The sequence below is a fragment of the Numida meleagris genome, chromosome 6 (assembly GCF_002078875.1).
Source record: "Numida meleagris isolate 19003 breed g44 Domestic line chromosome 6, NumMel1.0, whole genome shotgun sequence".
Lineage (NCBI taxonomy): Eukaryota > Metazoa > Chordata > Aves > Galliformes > Numididae > Numida > Numida meleagris.
In genome coordinates, this window is record NC_034414.1 from 5,337,681 (window position 1) to 5,356,200 (window position 18,520).

Below are 18,520 nucleotides of genomic sequence, written 5' to 3' on the forward strand. Positions count from 1 at the left end.
CTGTAGATACAGGGATCCAAAACTGGGTAAGAAGAACAAACACCTTCTCTAGGATGAGATTAATTGTAAAAAAATTCTGGCTGTTTTGATCAAACAGCCTGCACGGGAAGTCCTCAATGGAATAGCTAATACTGACACCAACTGATACACGGATTGAAAGCTTAACCCATGTATTTCAATGAATCTTCCCCTTGTATCTGTAGAAGTTTAAAGACTGAAATAAAAAAAAGAAGCAGACAAACAATAAAACAGGCACAAAAATAGAATAAGCTTCTAAAGAAGCAGAGAGCTACAGTACGAGAGCTCACAAAATCTTTGCGATGAAAATATTCCACCAGCTTTTAAGACTGCATCAGTTCAGATGCCTCTTTTTTTTCCCTCCAAAATAACATTTGGAGAAGGAAAACTAAAGGCAAAACACACATAGGCAATGCAGCAAGGCTAGTCGATGAATGAAAGTTTAACTGTTTTGCCTTTTTGCAAGGAAAACAGACCACAGCACAGGGAGAAGCAAAGGCTGAGACCCTTGAGTTCCTGTGATAAATCTAAAGCTTGCACATTAAAGCTCCCCTTTGTTGAAAATGCTGTTAGACACAACAAAACAGAAATGTTACGTAAGTGCAAGCTCTGCCTCTGACCTTTCACTCTGTAACCGTCAGGCTTCATTAATTTTCACAAGGCCTGACAGCTCTAGCGTTAATACTCACACTTGCTGATCGAGCCACACAGCAGGTTCAGACTGCTACCTTCTCCTCTGAAACTCATGCATTAGGATTTCTTCCATGCTGGCAATGGAAAACCAAGTCTAAGAAACATTAAACACAAAAAACTACGTTACAATAATGCCAAGGTTGAGTCATAAACCCATGAAAGCAAGGAAGTATTGAGTGAATGTTGCCTCAGTGCCTCCAACTCAGCTGCACAACAGCAAGACACTGCAGCCTGTAAGGTCCTCTCTGAGCAACCACGGGCACAGGTGCTGCTTAGCCTATGTGGTTACTTCTGAGCTATCTGACACTGCAGAATCAGCGAACCTAATACCAAGTGCTTCCACATGTTCTCTCTCCCATCCAGGTACATGGAGTGAATTTGTCACAACACTGGGCCGCAACATTGCCAAGTGCAGCACAAACCCCAAAACAGGGCTGTATGTACACCGCTGAACCTAGTTAGCTATGGTCTGACTGAATCAAACTCTGACACGGGGAACAGTTCCTTGCTTTTATGTATGTCTCAACCGTAACATTATTCTAATGTAACTGTTTGTGATTAATATCCTTATCTTCTCTTTAACAGACAAAAAGTACCATCACATAAATGGCAACCTTCTGTTTCACTTCAGCATTGCACAGCTTCTTTATCGCCATTGTGGCATTACATAGTTGTTTTTGTTGATTTCTTTTAATCTCTAAGTAATTTTGAACTCCAGTGAACTATTACTGAAACTTCTTTTCTTGAAACAGAAGGTTTCGCTATAGTTTTATCCATTAGTACATGGCAATTACTTGTTTTGAAACAGAATCCGAAGGCTTTGTTTAGTCTAAGCTCAAGGAAAGAAATCCTCGGGATTTTGCAGCTCACAGCACTGCCGACTGCAGGTGTAAAAAGTCCCCAGAATTGACTTAAAAATTATGAAGTTTGGAACATAAGTAGCACAGATTTCTCTGCTCGCAAGCCCATGGTAAGGCATTCTTTTTGGGCTTGTAGTTACCTAACCTAAAAGATGAAGCTTTCAGAAATAAAAATAAATAAAATCACACAACTTAAAAATCAAAAAAGCTGACAGCTATCAAGTTTCCCTTGCAATGTAGCAAATTCTCAAAACAGCATTCTCACTGCAAACCACATGCCTTACCTTTCCCTTTCATTTTTCAAAATGATTCTTGCAGAAATGGTAGCTCTTCCTACTGTTCTGTTTCCCATAAAGAAAGCAATACATGAAGGACTAGCATGACTGCTTTTGGTCTACGTGCATGCTTTTAAAGAGATCCTTCAAGTGAAACAGAGTTCGTGTGGGACAACGTACAGGGTTTTCAGGCAAGAACTTCTTCAGTCATGTAAAGCTGAAGGCGTTCCTTTCAGCAGAACTACCTCATATTTACACTTGCATAGAAATCCGCATCTAACTCCCTGTAGTTTCAGGTCTATACTGTGTGCAGCTGTGCAAAAATTTCGTATTTTGTCCAACAGGTCTTGACAGTTCCTCCTGTGACCACGAACATCAATACACTAAGTACTGCACCAGGGCTCATCGAACTACTTGTCCTGACACTGTGAGCTCAGTTTGGTTTCAGATGGCTCTCCTCTTGAGCTCTGAGTATCAAAGCTGAGAACAAAACCAAGCGCTGCCTGCTCAGTACTGGTGGGGCTACGGAGAAATGTTCTTCCTAAACATAATGAAGGCAAAATTGAAAAGTAACACTTTTGATTGCTATTGTATTAGGCTAAAATATAGAAACGGAACTTAATACGATCTAAATCAAATAAGAAAAAGCCATCTTTATTTCATAAATTTCAAAGCATTCTCCATAAGCGCATCACAGATCAATTTACATGGTACTTCTGCCAATAAGCAAAACGAAATCACAAGTTCCAATTGGCTTAACTCATATTGGAAAGTGCGAAAGCAAGTGCTAGAAAATGCAATTACTGCAAACCAACTCCATTTTCTTCATTCAGGAGGGAATTCCAGGGAACATTTTATTGCCATCAAATAATATTTCTAAAGGCATCAATACACAGTTCTATTCTCTTTTCAAAGTCCCCACACACTATGTAACCTAATCCTCTATAAAGAAACTCACCAGATTTTGAAATAACACATTGGTAGTTGATATCATGAACCTGGAGCGCACACATATTGTATCAATTTAAATGATTTTTCTCCATGAATCCTAATAAAGTCAAAACCAGCAGTCTCTGTCTGACACAAATAGTTCTGGACCTACTTCTCTCAATACACCCTTAGTTTCTGTAATTTACAATTCCAATTAAGTCTTTTTTTAATATATAAAATAAATGAATAAAAGTCATCCATAAGGAGGTCAGCTTCGGAACAATTATACAGAAAGTAATTAAGCTAATCATAACGATCACAGACAACGGCTTGGTATTTTCGTGTACTTGTATTTTCACACCATAGAAGGCCAGAGAGGTATGGTTTTCTACACAAAATAAGATAATTACTTAGGAAAGAAAAAGCTCTGGACATCAGTTACTGAAAGAAAACTTGCTACAAATCAATAAGAACCACGAACACAGGACCCAGATCTAAATCCTGCTCCAAATTGTTCTGCCTTATCACCAGGGAGATTTGTGTGAATAGCAGGACTGCGAAATAGACATATGCCAAGGTATTTCCAATGCCTACCTAACAGCCTTAAAATAAATAAATAAATGAGGAATTACAAATAATTGCCAGAAACATTCTCTTGTTTCTCACCTCAGTGAATGTGTTCCTGTTATTTGTATTCTCATCTTTAAAGAAAAGGCGCAGTCTATGTGGCTTACAAAGCATAAGCAGGCACTTTGATCTGCCTTGCAGCCTGGGAAGCCTCACCAATATTCCTGAGAATTTCTCCAAACGCCTCTTTTTTTCCATATACACAAGAGAAACGTTTGGTAAACTATTCTAATTTTCTTTCTGTAACATGATACCTTTTGCATATCTTCTCCATTTTTGCTGTGGAATTGAAATCTTTCCTTTTGCAACGATGATTTTTGAGTACACTGCTGGTAAGCTGCAAAAAATCCCGAGGCTCGGACCTGACTACCAAACAGAAATGTAATGTGGACAGATTCCAATAACGGCAAGGAAAAACTAATAAGCAGGAGCAGCAAGAATTATCACAAGTAAAATAAACTGAAAGAAAAAGGAGAAATAAGATAACATCCTTTTAAAATACCTTAAAGGTTTTAAAGCACAGTCTGCTGTCTAAAAGCAATTCTAAATTCCAAATGCATGGCAATTCTGAGAATGTAACATTTTCCAACGTGCTAAAGCAATTAGTTGCTTTCGAAGTTGTACCCTGTGCTCATCGTTGTGATTTTACTTGTAAGCACGTAGCATAGGAAGCAAATCTGATTTTCAGGGGTATTTTTTAAACATGTTTTTGGATGGCGATGCTGATGTTGGCTGGGAATTGCTTCTTCCTCCTGTAAGTCAGAAAAGACGAATATCTAAAACCTGACCTAAACTCCATTTCTAGAAGGAGACCAACACGCATCTAACAGCACTGTGTACTATATTTCAAGATTACCTTCACAGTCTTCCCCTGACATTTTTACAAAGGATAAAAAACAAAGTACTGGGAGAATGCAAACAGAAATTACAGTCAACTAAAAATACACAGGCAGGTCTCTGTGAACCTTCAGCACCATTTTCTGAATTCCATATTTGAATTTATTATTCTAAATAAACCTAAACATTCCATTACAGTCTTCCAAGATGAACTTGGATACCAGGAATCTCCTGAGTCCTTTAAGGAAATTCCTTTTAATAACCCAACCCACAGAGAGATTTCTTTGCTACTAAAGGACACAAACCAAATTGCTCCAGCTATATTATCTTATTACAAGGAACTCAATCTCTCAGGTACAGTTTTTTTTTTCCCTCGCCATCTACAGTTGCCTAAGCAGAATGGCACATAGTCTCACATATTTTCCTTAACATATAATAACCAATACTAAAAAACGAAGAAGGAAGCTCTAAGCCTGAAAGCAATAACCATGGGAATTGGAGCCAGCAAGTTCTGAGTACCAAATCTCATCTCTGCAACTGTTTTTGCCACCTCCTCTCTTCCTCTGGCTTTGCAGAATTTCCACTATCAAATTATTTATGTTACAGCATCCCAGGACCCCGTGGCAGAAAGTCTAGACAAAAGTTTTCCAGCAATCTAACATGCTGCTTGTCAGCTTTCAGTGGGCAAACCAGCGTGCTGAACTACCTCCTAGTCATCCTCACAAAGCAATGTGAACAAAACAGATGAATTGAAAAACTGTATAAAATATAAACTCCATTCTGCAATATACGTTCACGTGCTTTCTTTGTAACAGAACTGAGTTAAAACCTGCCTCTTCTATTCTTGCTGCTACAAATCCATTGGCCCTCTGCTGCAGCCATCTTTGCTCCTTATTAAAACAAGGGTAACAGTGCCCAACCTATTGAGGTAATAAAATGCTTTTAAAGCAATTGCGGTTGGACTTGATGATCTTGAAGGTCTTTTCCAACCTGAGCAATTCTATGATTCTATGATTTAAAGGGGTGCGTGTGATTCATACTACTCTTATCTGTGCACTTGAATTTACAGTAACGGTTTTGTGAGGTGCTGTAAAATACACCAAGGATTCTGGTCGGTGAACAAATGTTTCTCTGCAATTAAATGCTATCATTAACTATTGGGGTATGCAGCATTTCTAATTTTTCATCTACTTTGCTTTTTCAGAGTAGAGTCTCCCTTGATTTAACCATTCTAGACTCCATTTCTAGACAAAAAAATGAAAAAAAAATGCCAGAAGGTGGCATGATACGCAGACCTTAACTTTTGCAGAGTAAAGAGGAGACTATAGTTAATCACAGCTGGTCATTAAGACAAAGCACGAACAGAACAGCTATTTCAGTCACTTACACAAAGGTAACAATTTATGTCTTATTTATACTCCTTTCTGCAAAGGTTTTGCCCTTTCACCTCAAAGGCAACCATCACTGTTTTTACAGCTGGCTTGACGGAAACATTTGTTTATGAATGGCTATATTGCTTCCACTATAACTGTATGCACATCCTCTCTAGGAACTCAGTCAGTCGCCAGCCCACATTTTAGCATACATAGCCAGAGCTGTCTGTCACCAAAGCTGCAGCTCTTCCTGCCCTCTGCCCCAGCGCTGGCTAGCAGGGCTGCCCAGGTGAGGGGCCCAGCACAGCACCCCCTGATCCATCCTCAATTGCTCAGTCCCTCCCTGCTCTCCATGTCTAGTCAATGCCACAGGACCATAATTTACAGCCAGGCAACCGCACGTGGGGGATGCCTTCCCCCGCGGCAAGCCCTACAGATCCCAGTGCTCTTCCAACAATTCCTTCACCGAGGGTTGGGAAGGGCTGCTATTCTGGGACCTTTCCTCAGAAACACAATTATGGCCAGCACTGTTTTATTCCTAGCAGTCAGTATCGCTTCCAGCAGGGACGTGGGAGAGCAAAAGGGATGAACTCCTTCTGACAACACTAAGGAGAAATCTCCTGCAGAAGAAGGCAGAAAATTTCAAGGCTGCCTTGTAGCTTTCCTGCTCATTCACAGTAGGGACTACAAATAGCAAATACTGATGAGGGAGTGCAGAGATTTAAGGGAAACACATGAGGAAGGGCAGTTCAGAGAAAGCAAAGAAGCATGAGTAATTTTTTCACATTTGCATCTATTTTAATCTAAAACTCTCCTTGTTTCTGTTGGTAGCTACACAAAAAAAATAAAGGGCAGCATTCAGGAGAAAAGGAGCTATTGTACCCTGATGCCCGGCCTGCAATATTACAGATTCTGGTTCATTAGAGAAGACATACATAAGCCTGAGGCCCTGAAAGTTCACTCATCTAAAGTCACAGGAAATTCAAAAGTACAAATTGTTCCTGAACTCCCATTTGTTAACTGTATTTACTTGGGAAGAAATTAAGCTCTGGAAAAGCAGGTGAATCTTCACTGCTTAATATCCCCATGTACTCATTTGTCTCTCTTCTTCGGAGAAGCCGTCCCTCCCTCCGTTTGATGTTATTTTGCTCTCTTCTGTGTTGGTCTTGCATCTCCTTGCCTCTCTCCTTGCAGTGCTATCCCCTGTTGTGTTGCTTTGTTCCTTCTCTACAAAACGCACCATCAATAGCAAGCAAGGCTCTGGGAGCCATCACCTCACAGCTGGCATGCCAGAGAACACAGACCAGCACGGCTCAGGGAAGTGAGGCACCGCTGCGGCCTGCGCCCCTCTGTGAGAGCCAGGGCCTGGGGAAGCTCGGCGCTCGAGGCTGTGTGTGGAGGGCCCACCTCTGAGCAGGCCACGCGCAGGCCCAGCGCTGCCATCAGCACTGACACGAGGTGCTGACGGGGCACCACAGCAGAATGGCTGACCCCAGCTGCACAAGGGGAGCTGACAGAAGAAACCACCCATGGGTCTTGTAACCATCCCTCAGAGACAGCCTTTCAGGACAAGAGTCAGTTTTCCCCCTGCCACGCTCAGAGTGACAAACAGGACAAAGAAAACAAAAATACCTTTTTGTACAAAAGCTCAGCTCTGGCAGAAGGGGTTCTCTTCCCCTTTCCCTCCCTACAGTCGTATCGGATTGCCCACGAACACAACAGCCATCCTCTGAAATCAATATGATTTCTCAATATTGCCAACACAGATTTCAAGCTCTTTTAAGAGATGTGCTGGAAGGTGGGGCTGCAGACATGGCATTGCACAGGTTTTTCCTTCACAGCCCTTTTGTGCCAGCACTTGAGCATTCCCCATACATAAAATCCATGCAGAATTTGTCAGAGCTCAAATCCTCCGCTTCAGCCCACTGGAACAAGGATTAATTAACAAGATACACAGGCTGGTTATAGCTAGTAAGAAGCAACCATCTATTTGTTCTTTAATAAAAAAAAGTCAGTAATTCTTGGAACATTTATTAACCCCTCCAGTATAGGCAATTACTGTAAGATAAAGGTCTGTCAATCTTGCATTAACATAAATTGCTGCATGTTGTTTTTCTACTGCATAGTAATGTCCACAGTACTGTGAATAAATGCTAACATTTGGGTTTTAAGCTTGAGTCAACCTCTCAATCTAATGTTTTTAGCAGATCTTCACTCTCGGTGAGTGGTCACAAAAGAAAAAGAAAAAGACATCTACAAACCAAAAAAAAAGCAATGCAGCATTTCACTGAGATACTGGTTTTGTAGCTCTGTTTAAGGTAATCTCACACACTGCTCAGTATGCAAAACTGAAAGGAGGAAGCACAAAACCCAGAAACCATTCCTGCTGTCTGCTAGGTTCCGTAGTTACATACAACATGAAAAAAAAAGAGTGGTGATTTAAAAAAAAAAAAAAAAAACAGGCTCTGAATAGACAGGACACTGCCAACCAGCTTTAAATTGAATTACACAGCCTGCTAATCTTTATGATGAAATAAAATTTCTTTGAACACTACACATTATATTGAAATCTGCAATGCTTTCTCCTCCTAGTCCCAACCTCTTTCTGCTGAAAGCAACTCCTCCGTCCCTGATATCATTGTTCTTTCTAAGCAGGAATGTGATGCTCTGCACACAGGAAGATGTCTTATTTTAATTAGATATAGTTACTGTGGTGTGCGTGATGTGAAAATTTAAGAGACGAGAGTTTTTGCGCTTGATATGTTCTGACACAAGATTTAATTTCTTAGTGACAAACTGATGGTATACGAATAATACGTACTTGGACTGCTTTCCAGTGAAATCATTCCCCAAGCTGATATGCAGCTAAAGAATCTGATGACGACACCCCTACAACTTTCCATTTGCATTCTGTTACTTGTTTGATACCCCATCAGTGCAACAACCGTAAATCTGTTTTCTCTTTTACTGTGGATTTGGGGGAAAGAGAGAAGTGAAAGAAAGAATTATTTTGATTACTTTAAAAATTTGTGTTCACAATGGTTTGCTATTTAAAACCTAGTCATCCCCTGCCCTCTTAACACAGTCCAGGGAAACAAATCCAAGAAACGATTAAGCAATTATTGTTATTAGAAGTCCTGCCCAAGAACTGTGCTCCGGTTCCCTTCTTTCATTGAAAATTACTAAGAGAATATGCTAGATTTGGACATATGAAGAACCAACCCATCTAGAATATTATTCATTTTGAAAGCATATCTAACATGAGCTGTTTCCTAGTGGCTGATCAATAACACTTCAGGGTTTGGTTTGGCTGCGTGGGGTAGGCAATACACAGCTTGTATTGAGAATTTTACGTTATCTCCAGTAGGCAGGTGACCACAATATAAGAAAAAAAGCTCAGAGTTTCTCTACATGCCATTAACAGACTATAAAAATAGTCTCTCATGAAATTTCTTTATGAAAAGTTACCAGGAATAACGAACAAATCAAGGGAGAAGTGATGAGATATGAATAAACTGATGTGGAATTTTTGCATGAGGAGCAGTGTCAGTCAGTGGAAATCCTGTATGGAAATGAGTACCCAGATAGTGATTTCAGTTATACCTTAAGAGTTCTGTTTTCCACTAAGTATATAGTATATTTCTGACTCAGAACAGAGGATAAATCTAAGGAAACAACAGAAATAACAATTGCACAACAGTAGAAAGAAAAATAAAAGTAGGGTTGTAGGTGACTACATGAGGAAACACTATTCAACCTGTTAAAAAAATACACATGGCTGTATTTTTCTGCTATTTTAGAAGTACAGTAAGATGTAACCTTGAAATTATTTTTGTTTTCCTCTAAGAAATATACACTGGTATTAGTATCCCTAAAAAAGGTTTACGCAAACAAAAGCTGAGCACTGATAATTAATTTGTTCAAGACATAAAAGATTTAAAACTTAAGTACAAATTAGAATTTAACAGTGACATTAAACACAATTCAAGAACAAAAAGCAACAGAAACATTCTTAAGACGTGACACTATAATAAAATCTAAATAAATTTGGAATGCCATACACATCCCAGCTAAATAAGTAAAGGAAAACTAAAACTTGATTAAGACTCTAGATTCCATTATATAAGTGTTTAAAAAAAAGCATCAATACTCCATGCTCATAATCATAGGATGGCTTAGATTGCAGGGGACATTAAAGATCATTGAGCTCCAGCCCCCTGCCATGGGCAGCGTTGCCAGCCGCTGGATCAGTCTGCCCAGGGCCCCATGCAATCTAGACTCAAATGCCTCCAGAGATGGGGTACCCATAGCTCTCTGGCAGCCTGTGCCAGCACATGGCCACTCTCTGAGTCAAACATTTTTTCCTAATAACTAACCTCAATCACCTCTCTTTTAGTTGAAAGCCATTCCCCCTTGTTCTATCACTCTCAAACCATGTAAAAAGTTGGTCCCCCTCCAGCTTGTAAACTCCCTTCAATTTCTGGAAGGCCACAACAAGGTCTCCCCACACCCTTCTCTTCTCCAGGCTGAACAAGCCCAACTCCCTCAAAGTCTTCATAGGAAAGCTGCTCCAGCCCTTCAATCATCTTTGCAGCCCTCCTCTGGACCAGCTCCGTAACGTGGGCCCCTGGCCTGGACGCTCTGGCTAGGGCCTCAGGAGGGCAGAGCAGAGAGGGACAATCCCCACCCTCTCCCTGCTGCCATCCCTGTGTTGATGCAGCCCAGGACACTGTCAGATTTCTGGGTGGCAAGAGCACACTGCTGGCTCACGTCCAGCTTTTTGTCCAGCAGGACCCCCCAACTTCTTCTTCAGTCTTCAGGACTGCTCTCAATGAGTTATTCTCCCAGTCTATGAATATATATCTGGGATTGCTAAAAATCTCTGCACGTATTACCAAGTAGAATTAATAAGAACCTCTGAGGTATACAGCCAGCGTGGTCTGGCCCTACAAATCACACGGAGCTCGTAAAAGTTCTGTTTGCAGACAGAAAGCAAAATGCCAGCACCAACCTGTTATTAAAATACACATTTTCCCATTTCAGTGCCTGAAGCCTAGCACAGCTCCTCACCAAAGCCACCCGCAGAAGACATAGCAGTCTTGAAAATTAGGCTAGGCGGCTTTGCAGGGAGTTGCTTCCCTTTCTCCCAGAACAGCTGTGCAAAACCCAAGCTTACAGAATTAAAGCTACCTCAGCATTTTCTTTCACTCGCAATGGATGCAATTTTTTTTTTTCTAACAGTTAAGAGTTTTGTTCATCAAAATGGTATTTTATGTTTAGTCACTTAATTATTCATTCTGGCTAAAACAAGCAGAGCAATATAGGGTTCAAAATATGTTCCAGATGGTAAAAAAACAAATCAGAAATAAATCATTTTATAAAAATAGGAATACATTTGTTTTTATTGCCATAATTTTACTCTAAATTATGCATAAGCTTCCTTTTGGATCTAAATTAGTGCAGAGTACTTTGAGCCAATATCCTTCTGAATTTTGAGAAATTTAGAGCTTACCAGCTTGTCTCCATAACAAACTTTGACGTCAGATGCTAAGATAACTCACATCTGAAGTACCCTTGTCCGGAGCAAAAGTTCTGAAGGACAAATAGTTGGTCATCCCAAAATTGTTTTCAGTGCACAGAAGCAAAAAGGACATAGTCACACAAAGCCCTAAATGAAATATTTCTACATAAGAGATCAAGCTTAGATAACATAAGAGAACAAAGCCAGACTGAGAAGGAACACATAAGGACTGTAATTGTGACTTTTTAAATGGTGTTAAGAGCTTGAATGCAGTATACCATTTTGTTACAGCTTTTTGTTTGTTTGTTTCCAGATTAGGCTACATTATTTTCTAAAGACCATTTTGGCAGGTGCCTTGCTGACAGTTTCAGATGTAATTTCCAGTTCCTAAGGCACTAAACGCACAAATCCAAGTGTAGACTAGAATTAACTGTCCGTCCGTATCTCCACACCACATTTCCAGTGCACTTCCTAATTTGTCATTTGTTCCATCTTACAGGCAGCAATTCCAACCTGAAGCAGCTATTTTCTATTTTCAAGAACTAAACACTCGTAAATGAGGAGCCACTTAACTTCAGTCCAACTAATACAAAAATAAAAGATATATATTTCTGAGATATATATTTCTGAGGACCATATATGCATAAAGTAGCAAGAAAAACACCACATTAAAATAGTATAATCAATATTTTCTTTTCACTCTAAGTAACACAATGGAGGAGCTACACTGCACGGAAAAGCTCAATTTCTGTTTTACCTGTATCAACACCATTTATACCAAAAGCAAAGATATACTACAGTTTAAAAGAAAGTTGTTACACAGTCCAGACCCCTATTTATTTGTTCACAGAACCATTCACAGAGCTCCTCAACTCCTAGACTAATAATAATCTCCTAGATCAGAAAAATACTGAAGCATGCATTCAAAACAAAAAATAAGACATGGAAGAAAAAACAAAATAATCACGATGCCAAATCCCAGAATAACTTAAAAAAAAACTACTAAATCCATTAAATCTACTAAAATCTATTTTTGAATACATTCAGTAAGAAAAATACTGGGGATAGAATAATGTCTTAATTCTTCCTCACTAACTCTTCTGGCAGTAATTCCACCTACTGGAAATATCCTTGTCCAGGCTGGATGGGGCTCTGAGCACCTGATCTAACTGGGGCTGTTCCTGTTCATTGCAGGGGAGCTGGACTAGATGGCCTTTCAAGGGCCCTTCCAACTCTGAGGTTTCTATGATATCCACCACTACTAAATTTTGCCAGATCTGTCCTATAACACACCTTATATTACAAATCTTGCATTAAAAACAAGAACTGAAAAAAAATCAACACAAGCCATATGAAAAAAACGATCAAAACAAAAAAAATTAAGAACAAAAAAAGGTTTTTTGAGAAAAATGACTGGCATAGTTGTGAATTATTCACATACGTAAGGCTGTGCACCATCAGGGCCATACTAATTGAGCACAATGTACATATTATCATTCATTAAAGATATATCTGCCTGAATTTATCTTTGCTTTCTCTTCGTTTCAATCTGAATTACTCAATCACTTTCCATCACACAGGAAAGGAAGTATTATATTAAGAAGACAGAGCTATAATTAAGACACTCCTGCATTTCATTTCCCATATACGACTGAATGAGAATGGCTGGGGAAAATAAGAGCAGTGGAAATAGTGGTATATTGAGTACATTCAGCGAGATTTGTACCGGGCACAGAATAACATCTTCATTCTTCCTCGGCACAAAATGTTGTGTTTGCTGCAAGGTCAGTTAAGTTACTATAAGAGATTTTTAATGAAAACAATTATAAATTTAAAATAACTGTGTTTAAAGCATTTAACAGTCACTGAGGTCAAGTGATTACAGCAGTTACAAGACCCGAGGGACGTGTTCGCACCAAAACAAAGTGAATAAATTAACTCAGCCATTGTATGCAATCGCTAAGTGACCACAGAGGTTATTCAATGTATGAGCCTAGATGACTTTCATGCAAAGCCAACAACGAAAATTTATCAGCCAAAGGGAAAAAAGCCTAAGAAACAGTAAAAGGTGCACGATGGGCTGAGAGCTAGAAAGATCAGAAAAGAGGATGTAGAAAGCATGTCCTGTGATGCAAATGCAGAGACAGTGAGTAAGAGCACCCACCCATTTCAGTAATGTTCAAGGTGCTGAACATTTTGTTCAGGTGAAATACTTGAAGACTTGTAAAGCTGTGTGGGACTCGCAAATTTTCAAGTCACAAGGTTGATGGTTGCCCTCAGTCCTGTGCAACTCTGACACATGTAACGTACAGTGAAGAAAAACTGATACAGGAATTCAGAATAATCATCTTTTAACTTTTCCCTTGGCTTTCCAACTAAGAAAATTACGTGACTGTCATTGCATCTTAGACATACTCCACTACGTAATCCTAGAGGAGATGAGCGTTGCTTTACCGCAAAGTAGGCAAACTAAGCTGTAGAAGGAAGTCAAGCTCTGATCTTGCTCTGTTCGCTCACGGTAGAAGAGATACAGATGCCTTGACTTCATCACTGCTTTACAACAGGATTGCCACTGAAGACACCATGCACAGGGAAGAAATGCAAACCTTTTCTATGAGGGCAACGCTGTATCCGGGGGGAGCACTCCCTGCGTTGCTTTGGAATGAGATTTCTACCAAATGTGATGAAAAAAGATGTATCCCACCATATGGCAGCAGGAAAAGGAATCCTGCTTGCTCCTGCCTGCCACCAGAAAGTACTTTTTATAGTAGCACATATCATTTCATAATCTTGAAGGTATTAATTTTCACAACAGACACATCAAATAATAATTACTTCCAACTTAAACATAGGAGCCTGTAATAAAGTGGGGAAAAACACATCGGTGAATTCACTGTGTTTGGATTCCAAATGAGGAAAGGGCAGCACTGGAGCCTAGATACACCACTGTGATGTGATTCCATGGAGGAATCAATTTGCAGTTTCACTTCATGCTACAAACATAATAAGCAGTATTGCTGTATATATGAAGATGCAGGTAGACTCAGTGCATGTTAAAAGAAGATAAACTGAACACCAAAAGAGGTTTTCTCTGTGCCTGAAACATAAAAGCCTGAGGACAAAACCAGCAGGTCCTCTCGCAGCCATAGCTTCCAGCTAGTTTCAGTGACACCAATTGCCAAAGAATGCAAAACCTGCTTTCTCAGATAAATACCATGCTGACATCTACAAGAACTATATATATATTACGAAAACTCCATGATAAATTATTGAGGCTGGAACAAAATCTATTCAAAGGGTTATGATTCGTCTGTCGCAAATGTTAAACCAAGGATGTATGTGATACTATAACATCATCGTGAAATACCTGCTATACACAAGGGGAATGCCAAGTGGCTGTTTATGCTGTAAGAGACCCTGCAGAAATCTAGGAACACAATAACAACTTACTTGCTTCGGCTTTCAGCAGTAAGTACTGAGTCAGAATTTTCCAATAAATAACGTTGGACATAGGCTCAGTTTGTAACAAAATAATACTTGTGTCACGACCTGATATCCAAAGAACTTGCACAGGGATAGACTTCAGAGGTCAGCATTCTCCAGAAAGCAATTCCTTTCCTGGAGCTGCCCGATACAAAAGGCATTTGTGACAACTGAACCTCACTAAAGAGCAGTGCTGCCTATCTTCTCTACAAGGACTGGAACTGAGTGGGCCCACACCTCCTGCTCCCAGCAAAGCCAGGCAGCCTACCACAGCCCTTACACTGCTTTGTCAACCTCTTCCTTCTCCACAAAACTCAAACATTTACAGGTCATCACAAACCTGTACATAAGTACATAAGCAACAATGCATACAAATTGAGGAAGACAATTCCTATTATGTGTTTTCCCTCCATTTATGCAACACATATCCAACTACTTCTCATACCGCTTCTGAATTCCTAGCCTTGTGAGTACACTCCTAGAAAAAGAACAGTTTTGAGGCCATAAAATCTAGTGCTGCTTTCCAGAAATATGAACAACAAAACCAAATTACGATAATACAGCAATACCCAAAAGCCCCAATCCTGCATGCACAACCACATGAAAGACAGAAAAGTACTCTTTAAAATCGGGCTAGAGAAATCACAGGAGGTCAGAGGGAAGACAGTCAGAAAGAACTGTATGGAGAAAGCGCAAAGGAAGGTGAAAAAGACTGAGACTATGAAAGGTCTTTTATTCCAAAATTACTTTTGTAAATCTTAATATTCTTTATTTATCTCCTGGATGGTCAGCCAGTGTTCTCCAGTGGAATAAAACGATGCTATTTAAGACAGGTAGAGATGCAGCCATCACACAGTGTACAGAAGAGACTGCAGTGACTGAGTTAAAGCATGATGACAAAGCCACACTTTCAAAAGTTCTTATGCACTGTTTTAAAGTCTAACATTTCTGGAAGATCAGCTGGCTTGAGTTAGTTTCACCTCTGAGCATTTCTAGTCCAAGTGGTAATACAGCAGTGCCCAGCAAGCCTACCAGCTGCATTTGCAATAGGAGCACCACGCACAAGTTTTCCTTCTAGCTCATGGACTTCTGCTGCAATCTAACTGACTCCATCTGCAGCTCCACAATAGCAAGACACTGCCAGAATACGGCAGAATACAAAATACCTTCTACCTAAGAAGCATTGGGCATCTGCGTTCCAAGTTAAAACAGCACCACTCTAAGCTCAAAGGGCTAATTGTGTCACTGCCCCAATAAAATTTTCCTCCTTCAAATTTTGACATCCAATATCACCGGAAAAAGGACTTTCACTGCTTCTGATTATGTTGAAGCTTTCAGCCCCACTTGAAATTATAGTCAGCCAGAGAGGCAGAGTAAGCAATAGTTTTGGATGTGGACATAAAAGCTCATAATGTCAACTAAGCTGACGCTGAATGCATCCATATTAGGTGCCACCACGCCCTCGGGGCACACAGAAGGTTACACAGTCCTAGCTTGGGAGTGACAGAAACTTTTACCCCAAGATAACGCAGAAATACAAATAAGTCCCTATATTTGCCTTAATTAACAGAAACATACTGAGGCTAGAAACAGCACATCACATGAGGACAAGTGAAGCAAAGGTGGGGGGGGGGGGATTTTCAAGTGCTCTAATTCAATTAGGAAGCAGTGACTGACACTTGGACAGGAGAGGTTAATTGGGGTCACCAAAACGCAGTAATTCCTTACCTAACCAGTCATTAAACTTCTTAACCTCTGAGGGCAGTCCCAGCTCGGTGAAATCGCCCGTGTGGAGAAGGATGTCCCCATAAGGCATCTGGATGCCATCTGTTCTGGAGTGTGTGTCTGAGATGCAGACAAATCGCGTGTGGCCCGCTGGTTTTGGAGTATCATATGGGATAGGGTCGACCCTAAAGCAGACACAAAGATCTCGTAACAGTTACAAGGTTAAAACCCTCACATCTATAATTTCAAATATCAACACAAATCCAACTATACATCAGTATGCATGCACACTCATTTACACACATCATGCGGAAAGAAATGACTGTAAAGTAACGTTACCAAAAATCAAGGAGGGACCACATTCTCAAATACTTACCTGGTAAGGAAGGAAAATCAAAAAATATAGAAGATACGACTAGTTTCTGATACCAAAATTAAACACTGGGGAAAAAAAAAGGTTTGGGGGACTTGGAATTTATATAGATTTTTTCCAGCATCTGCCTAATAAATAAACAGGTGCACAAGTTTTAAATAACAAGTCTTGCAGGTGGGCTAGCGACAGGCTCTCACTTGAGCTGAGCTTAGCATATGATTTTGTTCAAGGGCATCCTACCCATTCCAGAAGGAATATTTGTTCACACACTCAGCTACAGCGCTTTGATGAAGCCTGGAAATTGCAGGATTGAGCCTAGCATCAACTTCTTGCTCTCACAGAAAATCCTGAGCTCATCTTTCAAAAATCTATAAAGCCAGCAATTGATGTTGTAGGGCACTAAGCAACCATGGATAAAACATTTTTTTTTTTTCCAGCAGCCCATGATGTTAAAAACTTAGTGCAAGTGGCTATTTGCAAGCCGCACATTTGTTAATGACATCTTACCAGCTACCTACAATTCAGCATAGGAGTTTGGGTTTCAACGTTGTTGGGTTTTTTTTGTTTTTAATTTAAACAGAAGAGAAAAATAATAGGGAAGAGACAAGTGCTTTGTGCATACTTAGTGGTTAGAAGTTCTAATCTGTATTAGAATAACTTAAAATAGAAAAGGCAACGTGTTGCCTCCTTTCAAATTATTTCTCTGCAGCGTTACCAAAATTCTATTTGCTCAGCTGAACTCCTCTTCAGATAGCTCTAAGTATCACACTGTAATTCAGCATCGGAATAGCACAGAACCTGGACTAACATTGAAGAAAGCCCCACTCCAGCTGTACAGAATTTCAACCCATTCCTCTGATGTGCTACTTGGATCATGGACAGAGTTCAGGTTTAGGTGGAAATCTGCAGGAATTATTGTGGTCCACTAACATCCCTAACCTAATTCTAACCATTGCAGCACTGCAAACAAACCGAGTATTTTAAAGCACTTAAAATAATTTTATTCACAGACCTATCAGGACAAACTGGCACAACAACAAGCATTCAAAAACTGGAGCCTGAAAGTAAAAAAGAATATTTAACAGAATTTCTTAGCTTTGCTCTCCACATTGCACGAAAATAAAAACAAGTAAATACAAACTTCACAAGTGTTTCTTCACGTTATGGATGCCGGTACACTAAATTAGTATTTTCTACACACTGAACTGCGCGATAACTTCCACTGATGTCCCTAACTCCAGCTCCCTACGTAGGTGAGAAAGCTCCCTGCATTGAGGAGCATATGGTGGCTCAAGGAATCTCCAAGCAGACACGTACTTGTGGACCTCAATGAAAAAACATCCATGTGAATGCCATTCCTAACAAGGTCTTACTGAATCTATTTCAGATTTAGCAGAATGCTTGTAAGCAGCAAAAATTCTAGCATATGAGAAAACTGTGTGTGCAGGGAGAGGTACTGGTTGGGCCACATTTTCTTAGGTACCATAAATAAGTAGTCCCATTCAAACTGTATTTCCCATACACACCTCACTTTTGGTTGCCACTGATCACTGAACTTATTTGTAGAATTCAGGCTCGACAAGATTGTGTTTACTTTTATACGGTCTTTATTTAAAAAAAAAAATTACTGCAGTCTGGACAGGATGGGAAGGGGAAATTCAGCAGATAACTTTTTTCCTTTTTGGTACTACACCTCCTTTTCCTCCCAGAGTACCACATATGATTTGTCGAGTCAAACAACCAGCTGCCACCACTGAAACACCTCACTGCAAAATTTGAACTACAGCAATCAATGGATTCATCTT

General features: G+C 40.0%; 1 protein-coding gene across 3 annotated transcripts in view; it reads right to left on the reverse strand.

The window, feature by feature from the left end:
* Positions 1-18,520, reverse strand: part of MPPED2 (metallophosphoesterase domain containing 2) — a 103,422-nt gene that overhangs the window by 47,875 nt on the left and 37,027 nt on the right. For all 3 annotated transcript variants that reach the window (XM_021402964.1, XM_021402965.1, XM_021402966.1), the window contains one exon: positions 16,346-16,527. In XM_021402964.1, the coding sequence (XP_021258639.1) occupies positions 16,346-16,527 (182 nt within the window). The remainder of the gene's footprint in view (positions 1-16,345; positions 16,528-18,520) is intronic.